Source organism: Falco cherrug, chromosome 8 (genome assembly GCF_023634085.1).
Source record: "Falco cherrug isolate bFalChe1 chromosome 8, bFalChe1.pri, whole genome shotgun sequence".
Lineage (NCBI taxonomy): Eukaryota > Metazoa > Chordata > Aves > Falconiformes > Falconidae > Falco > Falco cherrug.
This window is the reverse complement of record NC_073704.1, coordinates 8167488-8187768: the sequence shown is the minus strand read 5'-3', so window position 1 is coordinate 8187768 and position 20281 is coordinate 8167488. Positions and strand designations below refer to the sequence as shown.

General features: G+C 43.0%; 1 protein-coding gene across 1 annotated transcript in view; it reads left to right on the top strand.

The window, feature by feature from the left end:
• IQCA1 (IQ motif containing with AAA domain 1) overlaps positions 1–19508 on the top strand; it is a 112297-nt gene extending 92789 nt beyond the window's left edge. Inside the window, exons 16-19 of the mRNA XM_055719502.1 lie at positions 6718–6804; positions 10819–10996; positions 14242–14480; positions 18947–19508. Of these exons, the coding sequence (XP_055575477.1) occupies positions 6718–6804; positions 10819–10996; positions 14242–14480; positions 18947–19051 (609 nt within the window). The 3' untranslated portion in view covers positions 19052–19508. The remainder of the gene's footprint in view (positions 1–6717; positions 6805–10818; positions 10997–14241; positions 14481–18946) is intronic.
• Positions 19509–20281: the final 773 nt, after the last annotated feature.

Sequence of the window (20281 nt, the reverse complement as noted above, 5' to 3'; positions counted from 1 at the left end):
TGAACACAATTTAACAGGGTGTCCATAGAGCAAAAAGTCAGACAAATTCTGGCCTATATCATCAAGAGTATAGCCAACTTCTCAAAGCAATTAAGTGCCAAATAGCAGGGGATAATTAAGAGACCACAACTGCGTCCACTGTTGGGCTAGCCTGTTACAAGACAGGCACTGACAAACCAGCAGGTCCAGTGGAGAGCCGGGAAGGTAAGGGGGCTAGAGTGTGTGAGGTAAGCTGAGCAAACCCAGTTGTTCCAGCCTAAGGGAAGGCTGGAGTAAGAGGAGGTCCAACTACTGTTTTCATGGGCTTCGTGGGATAATGCAGAGAAACGAGTCAGACTTTTCCCAGACGTGCACAGCAACGGACACAAATTGCAGCAAGGGAAATTGTTTATATGTTCAGGAACAAGTTTCACAAGGAATCAAAGGGTAAGGAATCTTTTACAGCCCCGTTTGCGGGAATCTACTGTTACCCAAGCTGAAGCAAAACACAAGAGCAACACATACTGAAAAATTCCTTGACAAGAGGAAGCTGAGTATTGGTATTTGCACCCCCCAAAACAGCTTATTTTTCACCATGGTAAAAAAAAAAGTCTGGTGTAAACATATTTGGATTATTTTAAGACTACAATATATGGTGGTACATATAGCAGACAAGCCATGAAAGCAAGTGGTATCTTGTATTCACAGCTCTCAATCTACTGAGACATAGTCCACCTTGGTAAAGCATCTTGCATGCAGGGGAAAAAGTTTGCCTCCTCTCCATAATCAGACACTTCTGTTGATTTTTTTTTTTAATTTTTTGTTTGGGGGGTTTTGGGGTTTTTTGGGTTTGGTTTTTTTTTTTTTTTCCAAACAGCAGCTGTGACTGTTGTCAAGCAAGCTTTCTACTCCAGCTTTTCAGAAGTGTCTTTCTATAGAGTTAGCCAAGCAGAATACAGACCTACCACTTATAGTTTTAAGTGAATGACAGGAAGCATGACATTTCTTTTTCTTTTATCTTACAATCCATGTAACCATTGTTCAACACCAAGATTTACTAAATATGAATTAATGGTGCTCTGTGATAAAGGTGAAGTAACCTTGCACTTTTGATTATCTATCACATCTGCAAACAACAGAGTTTCTGTAATGAAAGGAAACACTGGAGAGCATAAAATGACCGTCAGGAAACTTTCGATCCATAACTACACTCAGTTGTAGTTATGGCTGCTGGCAGTTGTTTCATGGGAGACACCCTAAACAAGTGAATAGCACTGGGAAAAATGAAACCCTAATTTATTTCAGATGGAAAAGCCAAGTTCTTTTATTTTGGGGAGGAGACTTGTGAGAGACATACCAGCCCTGATCTAACGTGAGGCTTGCGTATTCCTCAAAGCAGGCATTTTACATATCATGTGGAGGAAATGACTTCTCATACCAGAACATGAAAACACCAACATTTCAATCTGCTATTCAAAGGAAATGTATGACAGATTAATACCAAATAGGAAAGCCATTGAAAGAAGCTGCAAACACCAAAAGCTCAAGTACTTGTGTTCTCCATAAAGGCACAGCAAAGCCTGCCAGGTCAGCTGCACTTTGGAATGAAAAAAAAAGAGGATCTGTCTCCAATATAGAAGCATTTCCCAGCAGTCCCCAAAACCAAACTCATCCTTCAAGCATGAACTAGAACATGCTGTAATGTTTTGTCTAAGCCACATTTTCCATGTACAGAGCCAGCCTGAACTCAGTGGAGCTCTCTGCCAGCTCGTACCAACCGATGGCTTGGCTCTCTAACATTCCCATCAAGGCACAAAACACTGATACAAGCTGTTGCACTGCAGAAAAGATGCAAAGAATGCACAGGAAAAAAACCAAACATATCCAGAAAGGATTGAGGAGAGAGGGTAGAATTCATGACTCTGCGAAGCAGAAGTGTAAAAATGCAGGTAGCTCACAGGGCTTAACTCCAAGGCAATAAAAATGACAAGCACTGGCCTTCCATTAGCAACCATAAGGCAGCCATCAAGTTAATCACTACCAGAGTGAGACAGCCCCTGTTGGGTCCTTTACCAGGGCCGCAGCAGCACACAGAAAGCACATTGTACAAAAAGCCACACGTGGGAGAATGTTATTAGTGCAACACTGACCAGGCTAAAAGGTTGGGAGAGAGGTGGCCAGGAGGAAATACCAGCAGAGGAGTCACGTACGGGTATGAACAGCTCAGTGTGCTGCTGTGCAGCCATCTGTACCGAGCAAGAGCTGCAAGCTGCAGAAATATTTCAACACCTCACTGTTAGGGGACTGCTATCAGGCTGTTTGGTTACGCTGTTTAGCAAGTCAGAGGTAACCATAAAAGCATTATGCCAAAAAAGGAATAGGATGTATATAAACCCGGTGTTTAGAGACAACGTGATTTTGAAGCCTGCCAGGTTTTTTCCACCGAATCAGGTTCATGATATTCACACCCACTGCTGCACTGTCCCTTCAGAAAAGTCATTTCTCTGGCAGTCTGAAGAACCAGGTACAGCTTACCCTAGCACATTGACAGAACTCTGTGTATTTAGCATCTCCCTGCCACACAAAACTCTTCATTACAGTTGAAAGTTTGGGGAACAGTACAGACAGCCTTTCTCCCAGGCATCCCAGAGCAATAATTTTTCTCTTGGTACAGTTCAGCCTGCTAGAAGCCTAGACCTTTGAAGTGCTAAATACCATCAATGCTCAAATATACAGGGTTACTTCTGTGACAAGGCAGCTTTACCTTGTGTTCCTCTAGTGTCAAAAAATTAAATGCATCCTGTTGGAATACAGTATTTATAGTTATACATATATATAGTTTTATATCAGTTTTGTGTCTAACAAGCCAAAATACACGATCGCCGTGCCACTGGAATATTTGCCTGGTGAGGCTCCCACAGATAAGGCCTATTCAGCATCTTGCTCCTTTATATTTGCAGAAATGCTTCAAAGCAGCTAAACTACAGAGTACCGAGCAGTTTTCAGCAACAACTCAAGCTTCCAGAAAATCTTAATCTTGGGCCTTTAAAAAAAAAAAAAAAAATCCACCAAAGCCTTTGAGTCTGGAGGAGCCTTGTGCACGTGCCCTGCAAGAATCGAGTCTCTCAAGTGCAGCAATTTAACTGTCACACTTTCCAAACTCCAGAGCCAGAGTTTAACCCAAGGCTTTCAGAAGCTCTGTTTGATCTTTGATGAATGTTGACAGACAGCAGGACGAGAAGGTGGGGGTTTTTTTAATAATGATTTTCCTGAAGAGCAAATCAAGCCTCTGTGACCCATCGTTTTGCTTTACTAGCTGCAAGACGCTGGCCCAGGCTGCCCCATCCCTGGCAGTGTTCAAGGCCAGGCTGGATGGGGCTGTGAGCAGCCTGGGCTGGTGGAAGGTGGCCCTGCCCGTGGCAGGGGGGTGGAACTGGATGGTCTTGAAGGTCCTTTCCAACCTCAACTATTGCTTCTATGATCAGAGCAGTTTCCAGTGTAGGCGGCTGCTGTCTGGGTGCGGTATTAGAAGGGTTAAGGAGCCATCTGCTGGCAGCTCCAACAAATTGTTAAATGCAGCAAAGCTAATAAAATTTCAATTACAAATTAATTATGTACAGTGCATTTAATTATCCATGGATTCAAACTGTCCATGGATAATTCAAATGAAGCACTTTCACGGGGGATATACAGTCTGCTACGTATCTGCCAACAATTTAAATTAGATGCCAATGGATTCTGGGTGTCTGATCCATCTCAAAAAAAAAAGGAACCGCCAAGCCCAAACAAAGTGTGTTGAATTTGGTCATATTCATGTGTATCAACATCAGAAAAAGATATGCAGGTCACTTTATACATTTAGATGTTTGCCTCAAACCAGAAAGCAAAGTCTCTCTTTAAGAGGGAGCCAGGAGTGAGGTTATTCATTGTTATTTCCACTTACTCAGTGGGGGAAAGAATGGGGACAAAAAAAGATGAGAGGTGTGACAACAGCGAGAATTCTTCCTTAAGAGTTAAAATGAAAGTATAGTCCAATTTAAAACTTAAGGCTGCATTTCAGAGGGCTGCTAACCACAGCAGTCATCTCCGAGCCAAACGGGGAAGATCTGCACCTCCCCGACTGCGGCGGCCCCACTGAAAGGACAACATGGCTCGCTTTGAAGTACACAAGCAGAGTTCAACCATTGCCAACAGCTTTTACAGCCTCTGTAACCTCCCCCACCCTTATTCCCCTGTCACATCACACCACGGCATCAGACACAGGTATGGAGAACACATTGCAGAACAGCTACGCAGCTCCCCAGACATCACACAGCTGCACTACGTGCACAGAGCAAAAATACCAGGAGGAGACTGCTCTCCTTGGGAAGCAAAGGCACAGCACCTCTTTACATTAACATTAGCACGCGCATTAGAGGATGTCAGCAGCCGAGACATTAACAGGGTCATAAACACAAGCAAAGTGGGGAGAAAGCACCACAATAACAGCAGATTGCACAGTGATAGAGCCTACTGGGGGGTAACATGTGTGCACAGTCTGTAAACTTGAGCAGAGAGCATGCCACCAGCCCAAACTTCACTGGGGAAGGGGAGGAAATGCAGGCTTCAAGGGGAACCGTCTCCCACTGCCTCATCTCCCTCCTGATAGCCTCTCCAGGCACACAGAGCAGGAGCAAAAAAGAAAAAATGGTTCTTATGTTTCAGAAGGTAAAGGCACCATCAGAAAGCCCCAGCCAATAACCCATTCGTTAGCAGTGCCGAGTTCTGTAAGGCTCTCCGAGTCAGAGCTTCCACACGGCATAGTAGATTGTGACAGGTGCATGAAATGCAAATGCAGTTCTTTAACAAGCTGTAGGTTTTTTAGCAACATAAACTAGACCTATGTTTTTCTTAAAGTCTTAATTTTACAAAGAACGTCAGTTATCCCATCTCTGCTATGTGACCATGCTACCACATTACACTTCTTTCACTATTTGCCTCCAAGCCTGTTTACAAGCATCGAAGAGCTTACTGAATTCACCTGCAAGTGCAAATCACTAGGCCTGACTTGCATTTTCTGCAGGTGCCCGAGCCCTTGGCTAGCACATTACTCAGCAGAAAATGCCAGAGTTCGAGGCTGCTGCACAGCTCAGTCCAATGAAAGCCCCAAGCTTACCCTCTCTAACATACCTTGCAGAGCACGTGCAGGCTTAGGAATATGCCAAACATACCTATGAACACAGATAAATAGGAGGATAGATTTAAAAAAGCATCTGGTCTTATAATGGCAGAAGTTATTGCTGTACAATTTTAATCTGTTCTTTCATTCCACGTTGTGTACTCAATACACTGCTGGACTCAAGTTCCCCTTAAGTTGTATGTGCAGATAAACATTCACATAACTGCTAGGTCCACACATCAGTTTCTACAGAACTTATGCATTCTCTTTCACAATATGTTTTTATTTTTTCAGTCTTAATTATTCACCCTAAATATTCGAGTCCCTGCCTTCCAAAGGGAAAAAGCTCTCTGCTTTCTTCAATGAAACTGTTCTGAACTTGGAGGTACCACTTGACATATTATAGGACTGACGAGTTACCACAAATAAAGCGTCACATGCCAAAGATGGCATTGTTTCCACTTCACCCCATCAGCAGCAGAGCAAACGAGTGTAACAGCCGCCATCTACTATTCTTTTCCCCTATATTCAATCCATTTTTACTGTACAGACACACACGCTTAGTGCTTTTGAAACGTGTCCATTAAAATGAACTGCAGCGCTTTGAAGAAAGATGTTCATGACTTAATTATTCCTGCACTGGCTGTCAATCAGACACTGGGCTTGTGATATATAGAACCTATCAATTTTATAAGCTTCCTTTCCGGAAGCTGCAGTTTCAACTTGGGGGAAAAAAACCAAACAGGACAGAAGAACGCCGTCTCTCCCTCTCGTTACCCATTGACTCCTCGAGCCATCACTTTTGTTGCTGAGCAAACTAGCACGGCTCCAAGAGCCACTGGAAAGTGATCAAAATTTGGCAGCGGAATGTCTAAACCACTGGCGTTTCTATAGCAATAGGGAGAGAGCAAGATGTGAAAAAGCCTGTAGCATTGCTGCCATCCTGCTGTGAACCTGAGGTATAGTGCCTCTGACTTTGGAGCCGGAAAGCCCATTTGTACAGTCACACACACACCCACCCCTCTTCAAATTAACAGGTTCTGTTTTAATTCTTGGGCTAACTGCAAATTAAATGCTATTTTGCAAGCCTGAATGCATATCAGCCTGTTTTGCTTCACCATTAGCACCCTCACTTCTCATGCACCAGCCGTGTCTTGCCTGTCTCCCCATCTGTGTCGCCCTCAGAAAAACCAGCGAGGGATCCCACAGGCAAGGGCAGCCAGTCCCAAGCTGCCGGTGGTCTGTCCATTGCCACAGAGCTCCAAGTCCAGGCTTCCTTCTGCAGAACTGCCGCTGAATTAGGGTTGAGAAAGGAAAGATAAGCATAGCAGTCAAAACGATCCCATTTGGGTTGGGTTCTTAACGTTAGATTGCTGACTAGAAACAGTTTGATTTGCCAAGGCTGCTGAAAAAAGCCAGTGCTATCTACGAGTGCTGAACAGTTCTGGGGAAAAAAAAAAGCAGCCAGGCTAATTTTAAATGCTGAAATGTGGATTCAAAAGCATAATTACAGGCTCCCAGGTATGAAATTATAGCCATTTTAATCAACTACTTGCCTTCTCTCCTCCATTTTCTCTTAGGTGGCTAAGCAATTGCAGCCTTCAGTTGTGTGGATTGGAGACACAGAAAAAATATTTTCTAAAGCAGTGCCGAAGGCTGAAGAAGAGGTGAGTAGCTTCTCTTTTTATTTCCATGCGGGTAATTTCTCCTGTTGCATTACAACAGACACAAAGGAACAAGTGTATTTCTTAGCTTAGCACATACCAGTATGACCAGACCTGCCAAAGCTTGCTTGATAATAGCTTGTCTCACTAACATTTTTTTCTTTTAAGGGAGTCTTGTGACTTCTTAAGAGCCCCCAAGAGCTCACGTTTCTCTCCTACACCTATACTTGCTTTATTTAAAAATAGTCCAGTCACTGCTCATCAGTGCACTGAAAAGTAGAAGAGAAAAAAGGAGAATTTCAAAATAGGAGACAAGAAACTAAAAGTTAAGATGAGCTTAAATTGTTCAGCTCTATTAATTTGAGAAATTGGATGGAGCCAAAGTGAACAATAAAGTAACAAGGATAAATTTCCACTGTGAAAACAAAGAGCCTATGTTAAATAGTTATGTTTACTGATTATTTTCTTTGGGCTCCCAGGAGCCCTATTGCCATTGCTTCCATTCCTGCCTCTCTCATGTAGCTTCCCTACTAGAAAGAAAATTAAAACACTGCCCAACAGACACAGAAACTCAACCGCTGCAGCAGAGCAGAGCTCACCCGAAATCCTGATTAGATTCATGTTGCTTGCAAAATGTTTTACTTTTAGAGCTCCATGTGAAAAAGTAAACCTTTTTTCTTAAGGCAAGTCCTGTGCATTTAGACTGTGGGGTGGCCACAAGCCTGTGTTTTGGAAGGTTCAGGAAACATCACCTTGGAGGAGGCTGTTACCTCTGCGAGGGCAGTGTGAGCTCATGGGTGTGCAGTGACTGGTGAGCTCCAGTAGCCTCCACACCAACAGGGAACCTTTCTCTTGGGCTCAAACCTTGACAGCGAGTGCAGATTGGGATTAAAATTAAGACTAGGGGCCAAAGACTGCCTGGAGTACTGACAATCTTTGCTTTGATGACCACCAGTGTGGAAAAAATTCTTATCCTTCCCACAGCAAAGTCAGAGCTATCAGCTCTGCCCCCATTATTGCATCCCAAGACCTGCAGGTATTAACAAAAGGTCTCGTGTTCTTGGTGGGAGCGGATGGCCCCAGGCTTGACATCACACACATCCAAGATAGTTCACAGCATAGCCAGTATTTTGAGCCAGAGAGCATGAAACAGGCAGGACAGGCAGTGGTAACTGGAAGCAGTCTGGGGAGCCTTTCTTGGGAGCACTAGAATTTTGGAGATGAGCTACGCTCAGAAGCAAGGGGAAATCACTCTGCTCATCCCAATGCAACATTTCCAGCACTGTAACTGAGAACCTGGTGCAAAATAAGCCTTAACTTCTTCAAATACCCACTAGAAAAGTAGTCTTTCTCCAGTCCTCCCCAAAGGATGCAAAGCAGTCAAATAGCAAATACATTGTGGTATAAACCTAGTTGCCAAGGACGACGCATGAGCAGTTCAGCTCCTCCTCGTTAAAGAAGTCGAGGTCACCTTCACCATTCACTCTGCTTCTCTCCAGCCCAAGTCCACACGATGGCCGAAATCCTAGGCTGCCTCTTCAGCAGCCCTTCTTGCTACTGGCACATTTCTTTCCAAGTGGAAGAGATTATTAGCTTTCAGGACACATCCCTGAAATGCGCACACTATGGACACACATTAGTTTCACAAGCATAACAGGAGCTGCTACATGTAAATGCCAGTCTGGTTTAGTAGGCTTACCATGAGTGGAGTGTTTAGGTCGTCTCTGATACTAGTTCAGTCATTTAAAATTTTGAAATTAAGATTCCTACAAGCTGAGCAACGAACACTTGTTGGAACCAACAAGTGGATCAGTGGGAATCCATGAATATAATTTGTCACTCAAAAAAAAAAATGTTCTAAATGCTAGGGATAAATTAGGACTTACTTTCACAAGTAAAAGGTGAAACAATTGTTTTAACAGCTCTCTGCATCTCCTGATAGTCAGTTTTTCCAGCAAAAAACATACCACAGGCCCAGAAAACACCATGTCTCACCTGAAGCAATTATATCTTCTATCAGTCATTTCAGTGAGATGGGATTCCTCTACATTCCCCCAAACCTAAAATAATTTGATAGTTCTCACTTTTCTAGCAGTATTGAAGTCTCAAAACATTGGAGAGCATTTATACTTCCTTCCAACATACATGAAGAGAAGGAAAGCATGAAGCCTATGAGAAGCAACAGATACATGAATCACAGAGTAATTCAGCCAGCATAAAATGTTAAAGTAAATCCATATCTCTGTCATTGCTGTGATCAGATCTCCCTGGCAGAGCAAAGGTGGCAAGATTGGCTAAACCTTTCAAAGCAGCTATGTAACAGCGACTTGTTTAATCAGAGAAGCAAAGCTCATTACCAAAAGCTTCCCAGCAACGGAATAGCAAAGTTTGGATAAGAGCTTGTCATTTGAGGTTGTGCCCTCAGACTGCAGCGTTTGGGCGTTGACAGAGCAATATCCTTTCTTTCTGAGCAAGAAAAAAGCCAAGGCTTCTCCTTTGTTCCAGGGTGTACCTACTATACTCACAAGGCACATTCTTTGGGAGCAAGTACAGGCATCCTGCTCTCCTGGGAGCATTGGGTGCATCGGCACAACAAGGAGGAGATGAAAAGATGGCAGCTGGCATTGTGTCATGGCCATAGAAATAGTTCATACAAGAGCAACAAAATGAGCTGGGGTTATCATCCTGGCAGGCAACATGCCCATGCTCCAAAGTGGGACCTATGCCCTAATGCTAAGACATGCTCAGCTCATTATCATTAAGCAACTGGCAAACTTAGGAAGATGCATAGTATGACCATGAGAAGAATAAGAAAGCAAACATATCACAATTAAGACAAGTTCAGCTAGAAGAATAACTGTGTGACTCTACCCAGAGACTTTAGGGATTTCTTATCGATTTCCCAATTTTCCCTCCTCTGTAGCTTTCCCTCCAAAAAGCAGAGCTTTGTCGCCTTTCTGCCAGCTGCCTGCTACTGCAGACAACAGAGATTGGATCACAAAGATTGTACCTGCAATGTAGATTCACAGGTGTTTATAATAATAAACCTTTTTAGCTGAGAAGGTCTGTGGGGCAGTTTCTTTTTTATTGACATTAAGGAAAGCCAATCTGAAATCAAAGCTCAAGTTTCAGGGAGCTGCTTACTGTGTAGTAAAAAAAATAAATCACGAGTTGATCTGGAGAGTAAAGTTTTCAAGTGAGTGGGTGTCAGCGACTTGAACGTTAAGCTTCAATCATTTCTGAAAAGAGGCTTTCAAGTCGTCGGACTTCTCCAATATGCTATCCTAACCTAGCTGTTCACTTATAGCTTTATTAACAGTAGAGTGACACTACAGCAATTTGATTAAGCTTCTCCAACCAATATTCACTTGAACATTATCAAATATAGCTATACAATAACAGGCTTTGCTCAATACTCATCCGTTTTGTAACTAGTGGTTGTTAAAAGTCAAATGGTAAATCACTGCAAAGAAGTGAACCTTGAGTTCAAAGAGCTTGCGTTCTCAGGTTAAAGCCTCAACAAGCTAGAAATCATAGCAAAAATTAGGGAGTATATGTTTCACATTTACACATTCACATGGGTAGGAGTTGGTAGACCATAACCTCCAAGAGCTGGGAGGATTCCAGACCAGGTTACATACCCTGGCAATTTTTCTGTCTGTTAAGGTTCATCAGGTGCACAGGTCCAAGCAATATTTCTCCTTGAACTGGAAATCGGGATTTCCTTCTTTACATGAGTTGTTTCCTTCCTGCTTTTCAATAACAGTACCAGCAAATTCAATATAGAAAGGCAGTAGCACAAACCCACAAATAGATAAGCAGAAATTGAGTGTTTGCCTGACTTTCAGAAGACAGAGGCATTCTACTTGGGATGAGCATACTAAATGCAACTAGACTACTAAAAAAAAGCACAAAAACCTGTTGTATATAGCACATCTACAACTTCACCTCGTTAACTCTAAACTGTCAGCATCAGTAACAACTCTTTCCTCTTGTATTTACATGTACACCCTGAAGATGAACCTGAAACACCTGGAAAAGATCCTCCCCAAATTCCTTAAGGCTTTGAAAGCGCAGGACAGAGTGCTGCTGGTGGGAACTACCAACCGTCCCTTCGATGCTAATCTTAAACCTTTCTGCAAAGTTTACCAAAAAATCATTCTTATTCCTAGGCCTGACTACGCTTCAAGATTTGGCAAGTATTTAAATCATCCTGTTGATTCCTACTGTTTAAAATCCATGCTTATTGTCTGGTTATCCTCAGAACTGACTTTAAATTCACACCCCGGGTACATCTCAGTTCCTGAAAGTGTAGGCAGTACAGGTACAGGCTACCCCAGAGAGCAAACAATAAAAGTGGAAGTTGGGAGAAGAGTTTAAAATACTGTTTGGCAGTTACTAATTTTTCATTAGTTTAGTGCACAGCAAGTTCAGCCCAAGCTGGTTTTTCCCCTGTTTGAAGGGTAAGACCCTATTTCAGTGCAAATTTTCTAATCCAAGCTTTTAGGTTTGGTGATGGGTTTTTGTTCGGTTTTTTCGGGTTTGTTTTGTTGGGGTTTTTTTGTTTGGTTGGTTTGTTTTCACACAGGGATTCTAAGTTTCTGTTATTCCTATCCAGTTTCCGTACTCTAAACAATATACTTCAAAGTCCCTCCATAAACAGAACTGTGTCTGGAGGACTGAGTTTTGTCACTAGCAAATTCCATTTTTGTACCTACAGATCATTAGGGAAATCTTAAAGGCATCCACAATTTTGCAAGCCTAGTCTATCAAATGTCTGCAGTGACAGACAGGCTCTCCCAAAGCCCGACAAGTTCCCCGAGTACCCCATACATTGGGATTTAAAGCTTGTCGGGAAAACAGTGTATTTTATTAGACCAATTTACATGGCTAGAAAGAGACAAACTTCCAGGAATACAAGTTTGTTTTCAGATTTGAATCATCTTGAAGCCTGCAATAGCTCAGCATTGGCTAGGAAGAAACACTCCAAATTAAGCTTAATAATGGGAATCAATTACTACAAGAAAAATGGAAGTTTGTCCGCATCCTTCAGAAGTGGCTGGTAGAAGGGCTTTTGTTCCCAGAAATACATAATTTTTTCCTGTGGTTTAATCATGGATACGTGGTTGAACAGTTTTCTGGGCACTAAGGGGTCTCGACGTGGTGACTCACAAGCAGAAGGGCTGTTTAGGTCCAGTCTAAAGATAATATTGAAAAAAGGTTTGAGGCTATTCAGAATGTCACCAAACACTTCAGCTTAGGACTCTCAATGGTGCACTCCTACCATGGAAATCCCTGTTGATCACCACATCAAAGACAACAGACTCCCTTCATGCCACTGATTTCTGATAGATCACATCCCAGAATACAGTAGTAAAGGAAACCACATTCAGTTCAGGGACCTGGCTACACAGTTGTACCCCGACTACAATATCGCTCCACATAGTCACCTTCTCACAGTACAGTCGCATGACTTCACAAAAGTCCAGTTTCTTAACTGCCTTTCACAGAGGCAGCCAAGGTACTGAGATGATGCACGTTTGGGCAAGCTCAGGACAGGTTTTGACTGTCTAGCACATTATAAATCTCTCCCAAGTTCAATAATTTTCATAGCGTGGATGGGAAACGGTCTCTAAGCAAGCTAACATGTGTTTCATGTTACGTTACAGCTCTGATAAATTGCTAACAGATAAGGGACATGAATAAGACCTAGAGAAAGGAGGTGATAGCAGCTGAATTTAGCTGTGTTCACTTCTGGAGATTGAGCTGTCACATTCTGGGATTCTCACCACTAATTTGGAGTCCAAAAGGGCCAGCTGAAGGGATTTCAACTGCAAACTTAAGAATGCCCCAAAAAGTTAACTCTTGACATTTTAAAGCAGATTAAACTTGCAATTTTACTTCTTTGACATTGTCCCATTTAAGACCCTGCCTGGCTTGTTCTTTAGCTCCAGCCTTCCCTGAAGTTCAATGGAAATATGATCTTTACCACAGAGAGCCCTCACCTTCCAATGCCTGACACCCAGTCCGAGAACTAGAGAAACTTGTTTTGACAGGAAAGCCATAACAGAACAAACACTCACAGCCACAGTGCACGTTACCTGTCTGCTACAACCCTCTCTCATTACAAACCAGAATATTCCAATCTATGCACAATGGAAATAGTAAACACACAATGGAAATCATTAAACTTGAAGATTCACGATCCTATACTGGTTTCTTGCTATTAATCACCCAGCAAGTCGGTAACTTGTATTACACACAGGTCCTGCCTGCACCAGAAGCTGCGGCACACAGTCTATGGCTGCACAGAAGCAGTGCTCACTGTTGTGTGCATCAATTCCTCTTTTATGAATTAGTGATTCAGCCAATAATTATCGAGCATAGATATAATTCAAGTGGAAGACCGCAATTTGCCCGAGTGAAAAATGTAATACAAAGTTGTCAATAGTTATGGGCATGAGTCCATAGTATTGACGCGGCAGTCGAAGGAAGGATGGGGCAGGTTTGCTCCATTACACAGCTGCCCCAACATCCAGTACCGTTAACTCCCCAACCACATTTTCATACTGCATATGAGCATTCAAACACACAACACCCAAATCACAAGTTGTCTGTCTCATTCACAAACCTTTTTAATCTCTATACATAATACTTGTTGTTTTTCCCAAGTGTTTTTATATAAGACTTTAAAGGAAAGCATGGTGAGATTGCATGAAAGTTTTAATAAGTTTCTCTGAGACAGACCATTACTTTATATAGGATAAAACAAAAGATGTTATTACTCCTATAAATTTATCTTTGGAAGCAAAATCTCAGGCACTTCACAAACAATTAAGAAAACCTTCATATCACAGAGGTTCACAGCTAAAAGATACAAACAGATTCACCATTCAAATAAGCAGCAAAGTGCCAATCACAGAAATGTATACCTGGCCTTTGCAACACATGCCTGCAGAGCTGGAAGCCAAAGGCTTCCAAACCAAGGATCGAGTCCCCATAGCAGCCCTCAGCCCAGCAGGAGTCACTGGTGACCAGGGTCATGGAGATAAAAGCAGGCTGTTAATATAGGTGCGTAAGTCTACACACCCAGACTGGAACATGCTGGACAGGTTCTCTTTCTGTGCGTACTTAAGCACATTTAAGTAGTTCTTTCCATTTTTACACACCTATCCACCTCACATTATGTGGCCTTAATGACTTTCGGAAAAGTACTGACTGATAGCCAACAAACGATCACTAATGGTTCGAAAACAGATGTGCCTGAAGGCCTCTATGCTACAAATCTGTGGATGAAAGAAACAGCAAACATGAAAAATGTGAATCCTGGCTTTTCTGACTGATATCCCTTATTTTCCTGTTTCAGAATGCAAAAATATTTCTCCTGCTTTCCTTAACGCATGTCTTTGCCATTCTCTTTTTCTGGATCCTGATGAACAGTGCTATGGAAGCACATTATTCTGCAGAACGGTGGAGTGATCACCAGCTCGCTGAACATAAGCTGCCTAGCAAAAGTGTCTGATGGTTTCACCCCGGGACACATCATCCAGGCAGTACAAGCTGTCCTGAGCGAGCTACGCCTTCTGCAGATGACCAGGAAGCCACTGACGACTGCCGAGTTCGTGACTTCTCTGGCCAGGCAGGATCCAGTGTACATAGAGGAGGAAGAAACATTTAAGGTGACATTAAGAGCTATGTTAACCAGCTGTCTTTCATCATCCCCTGCCACATCCTTGTCCGGGCACATTTGATCTAGAGACCCGCTAATTCTGCTGATGGGTTGGCACATCACTATTTGAATGATGATGTATGGCTGAACAGCACCAAACACCCACCTCTTCCCATTTTGGGATGTTTGGCAGCCCGGGCTGCTGGGCAGCTGGACGTGCCAGGCAAACTGTCATTACTACAGGCAGCAGCTCCACACGGGCAGCACACCTGGCACACAGCTTTGCTGAACCTACTGCCCTCACCCTGCTCCTGCTGAACAGAGTGGCTTTCACATGCGTGGATAAATCATGCAAGTGTCATTAGTACAATGCATCGTTTGTTTGGGGGTTTTTTTGAGCTGATGTGTTCAGCCCGCCTGGCTATGTTGAGAACACAAAAAACCTGGACATGCAGGTGTTCCACATAGGGCTCAATTTCTAAAGTCCTTATTTTAAATCATTTCAAACAAGAATTTTCTTCTAAGAGTTTTGATTTAAAATACTGGTTTAAAATAAGAATTAGTTTCTGCCTCAAGCTCCCTCCCTCTCCCCACCCTCAGGGCTGTAAAATCCTGAAGGCAAAACCTGGCACATTGCACATACCTCAAATGCACATGGATCACCCTGCAAACAACTACTTTTTCCAGATGTAGCTCAGTAATAATTAGCCTTTGTTTCCCTAGACTAGGATTATCTTTATGTAGCAGTTAATTCTGCTTTCACTGTATCACTTAGGTTTCCTATTGATGGGAACAGTTTATCAGGCTTAAGTATAGGTCTACAATGTATTTACTGTAGTGACTTCACTGTAGCCTAGGGACGGCTGAACCGGACTTGAACTAGCTAGTCAAGCACAACACTGCAACTTAGCAACACTGACACTCCAGAAAAATGGTGCAACACTTGACCGAGGCACTCCAAGCCTACTAAACACTAGTGAAAGCCTTGGCCACAGAACAGAAAACCCTGTTGTGTACCAAGATGCTGCAGGCAGCCCACACCTGGGGCTCCAGATGGGATAGGGCTTCTGTACTGAAGCCAAGAGACCCCAAAAAGCACTTTCTCAGTCCTATCCCCACCCCAGCTTCTACCCAGACCCACTTTTAAACCATCCAGTTGTCCTGGCTGAAAGGTTTCCTTCTCCTTCTGCTCTTTGAATCCCCTCTGGCTCTGAATCCCCACAGCACCTCACAAAATAAACAGGATGCAGTTTCTAACAACTTTGTCCAAGTCTTCTTCCACTGCTAACCTAATGATAGTGCATATTTCTCCCAGCCCTGTTGAACACTTTCCAATTTCCATCTAGAGCCATTTGGCTCACTCAACGCAGGCAGCATTTGTGATATTTGGCAAATTACTCTTTTTATCCTCATGCTTCCTATCTAAACCAGTATCTTTCCTCAGGGAAAGGCTAATGGTTCAGTGTTGCAGCAAAGAAAAAAACAACCTATCATTCCCAGCTCCAAGTAGTAATCCATTTGTACCCTGAAACATGAGAGCTAGTATTTAGTGCAAGTTTTACTTGAAAATATTATTCTGCTTGCTATGAATGTGCCTGTTTTGTACAGCACGAAGCGTGCAGGCAGCGCTTCATTTTGAACACTGCTAAAATGATACTGTCCTCGGCGTCCCGCAGCAATCATTTCTTTGCATTAATTACAGCCCTTAAAGTATTTCCTTTTATCCGTTTTAAATTTTTTTCCCTTAAATGTCATGGAACCTTGCCCCAGCACCTGTAATACGGCACAGGGGAAGAGGATTGTCAAAATGGCCTCATGCATTAATTAAACTCCAGTGTCTTCATCTCGTCTCGCACAGAAGTCTCCCCTTCCTGAGCCTCTAATCATTGCCACCGTTGGACCTTTTCTGTTGCTTTGCTTTGTCCTTTTTGAAGTGGGGCGGCTAAAACGCAGCATTCAAAGTGAATATTAGCGCTGTGATGAATCTTTGATTTCTATTCACTGGAAACATGAATCTCCCTGTTTGACATTTATATTCTGCCAGTGTTCCAAAATGAATATAAATAATGCAAAATTTGTAATAATGTGATTTCTTCATCCAATTTACTCAAATTTCTGCCCCAATTATACATCCTCATTTTTGAAATTACAAATTATTGCACCAGTGTGATTGATACAAATCCTTGCACAAAAATAACAGTAATCCTAGAGGAGCAAAGGACTGCAGTCCAGCTAGCACACCAAGTTCTGCCTGGCAGTGACTGGTACAAAATACTTACATGCAAGAAAACCCCTACTACAGGCTATGGACATCCATTGCTTCCTCCAACAAGCAACCATCATAACTTTGATCCATCGCTCACTATCAGGAACATCCCCAGTTCAGATGCTAGTGCGCTAACGATAAATCTACTTGTAGCCGTAACTGAGGAGCTGGCTTCATTAATCACACATCGCAGTTCCACTAGCTAACGAGGCAAAAGCAGCCATTACTGCAAGCCAACAGGCAGGTTAATTTTGTGCATTGAAATATATGCATGAAGAAACAGGAGGAGAACAAGAGGGGACATCACAAGTCAATCAGCTCCTCCCGCCACATGCAGCGGAGTCCTTTTATCAGTGACTCTGAGCAGGCAGTGGGATGACCTCCACAGCCCGCCCCCACCAAACAGTGCTTTACACCCCACCAACCTCCCAGAAAGCTGTTGGCAGGGGTTTGTTGTTCTTTTCACCTCCCACTTAAGGTCTGGGGAACATTATACCCAGGACAACAAACCTGGAGGAGGAGACCGCAGGGAGAAAAATAGGATTTCCATGGCCTCATGGTCTGTGGCTCATGGAAGGCTAGAGACATCGCTTGGTTGCTAGTTACTGCTGGGGAAGTCAAGACCTCCCCAAGTCAATAGTCACAACCACCACCTTGTCTTTCTTATCCCCCTCACGTGAAGGGCCAGAAGCAGCCATCTCCAGACCTCTCCCTGCCCCATCCCATCCCATTTGGGACTGTTCTCCCCGACACAGGAATAGTTTGGCCCAAGACAGCAAAATTCAATTGCCCAGGCCACTGCACCGAGAGCCTCCCAAACACCTCCCATGTCACCATCCAGATGTGGATCCGCGAGAGGCTGCATGATGTTTTAATCAGTGGAGTCAGGGTTCTTGGATGGGGAGTGCTCAGCTCAGTCAGGCAATTAGAGCAGAGATCACTGTGTTGGGGCTGCCCAGAAGCCAGCTGGACATTTGACAGCTGTCAGACTTCATTTACCTGCTGACAGTATTTAATCTGTAAGACAAGAGAACCAAATAGGGTGCCTGTCATCAGCCCCTTTCTGCAACCCAGAAGCAGCCTGTAAGAAGCATGACACCAAGGAGGACCATTGGGTGCCAGGAGAGGAATGTGAAGGCGTTTTCTCCCCTATACACTTCCAATACCTCTTCTCCCAACTAGTTCTCTTGCTGCTGCCTGTCTGCAACACATACTGGGAAACTGGACGAGGCAGATTCCTAGAGGCAGCCCTTCCAGGCTCAGGCTGCAAGCAGCGTTTTGGGTGGATCACATGGCAACAGCAGACCTTCACGGGATGCTGCATTGGTAGGAAGGTTAAAGACGACAGGGGCCCCATCAAAGGGCAGATGAGACACAGCTGGGGCATGAAATAGTGGTCTGTAGCCAGAGGAAAGACATTCATTCCTGGGTCAGCGCATGGATGAATATGGTCAAGGCGGCAGGCATTTTACCAGCCATGTAGCATTTTATTCTCTGATGTAGGCAGGACTTTGTTAATAAAGGTTCCTGTACGTACAGCTTGGGAAAGACTAATTCCTACATAACTACTAACTTTAAGGCACTGCCTTCTTCACTTTACATTATTTTCACATGGCCTAGAACTGCCTTGTTGACATTACAGTCCAGGAGCTTGGCAGGTTTGCAGAGCAACTATACCAAAATCATTTACAAGTCACAGGACTGTGAACAGGCATCTGAAAGCAATAAACAGGTTTTTAATGTTCAGGGTTTGTTTTGCTTCTTAAGCTCTCTCATTGAAATAAAAACTGTCTGGATTGATTTGCAGAGCCATGAGAAGTAGATGCTTTGTCTATTGCCAAGTTTCAGACCACAGGGAGTTTTGACAAGAGCTATATACCCTGGAAATAGGGTTGATCATAGAAGTTCTAACGTTTCCATAACTATAGCAACACAAATGGCCCAGTTAAGAATCCCTGTTAATGAGACACAGTTCAAGCAAGCAATTGCTACACTTCTTGTTATAATAATGTACTCAAGAGATCTGAGGATTTCATTTCTCCTTCTCCACAAGCCAGTCAGGATTTTAAGAGATTTGGAGGGGTTTTGTTGTTGGTTTTTTGTTGTTGTTGGTTTGGTTTTTAAGGAATGCTCCATTGTACTAGTAAAAAGTTTAAGGTTTTTTTTCTTTAAGTTTTAATAAAACGTACATATCCTTTTTGATTCTCCAGGCTTGGTATGCCAAGACACCACTGGGTAAAGCACGAATCAGAGCACTTGCAGACAAGGAGAAAGTACCAAAAGGAAAAACAAATAAAGGAAAAGGAAAAAAGTAACTTGCTCAAGAATTTTGCATCTGGCAATACCAGTCACAGCTCTACTTTACTGAAGAGGGGAAGACATCAGGAAAGCAGACACATCAGAATAACACACCCCAAGTTTAAGTATTCCAGGAAAGAGAATTCCTTTCTGAATGAATTTTTAAAAAGTAAAAAAAAAAAACAATCAGATGAGACATCAATGTGACATGTAGCTCTCACAGGATAAAGAGTTAACGACCACTGACTTGCTCAAGTATTATTTATTCGAAGAGATTTTAGGGGGCAGAAGGGTTCATTACTCAGGACTGTAACATGCCATCAACTTTTAGGCTATACTCATTTATTTCAGCAAGTAACTCTCCTTAAAAATTGATGTCACATTAATGTCTTTCATTACTTTAATATCCTATATGCTTTATAAAACTAACTGCTTTATATATCTGTAGGTCTAATGTGTTACAGTTCTCAATAAAACTATTACAGCTATAAAGACTGCTTTTTAATTGGGATGGATTATAAGACACTTAATGCAATCAACCACAAGCTGAATATTTACATAGCTGCATGAGGATCAGCACCGTTTTACCTTTTGATGCTTTATCATGGACAAATTTTATATGTGATGTTTGAAGAAAACAATAAGCAGAACAAAAGCAAAAGTAAAGCAGTCAGGTGGTGCTCATGTCAGTGGATGCCCTGAGAACCTATTTTGCTATAGAAAACAATGCCAAGTTACCTTGTTTGCACAAACAGCAGCGTTATCCGTTACTTAAGAAAACATGTATGACAGAACAGCAGCTGCAATGACAATCTGGATTAGGCCTGCTGAGCTTTCTAAAAGGTTGTTTCATGCTGCGTTAAACCCAGTCTACCTAGACCTGCTTTAGCTTCTGCTAAAGCCAGTCCTTCAAGCTCCGTTCAAGCAGCCCACTGGTGAACGCCTGCCCCATCCCATTCAGACCCCACACATCAAGCAGGGTACAGATGGAGCCTGTGGGGACACAGCAGCTCTTTCTGTGTGCTTGAGCAGCAAAGTGCGAAGCTCTGTAGCAGGAATGCCTTCTGCCCACAAGGACCCAAGACACTTGGAAGCAGAGATTCGCTGGTCTTGTGCTTTGATGCAGCGAGTGCATTAGACTTAATGTCCAAATAGCACAGGGAACAGTCCACGGCAGCATTTGATAGCATTCAGGTAACAGGCAATCAATCTTGTCCGTTCATAAATCATCACTTGTGGGGGCAAGG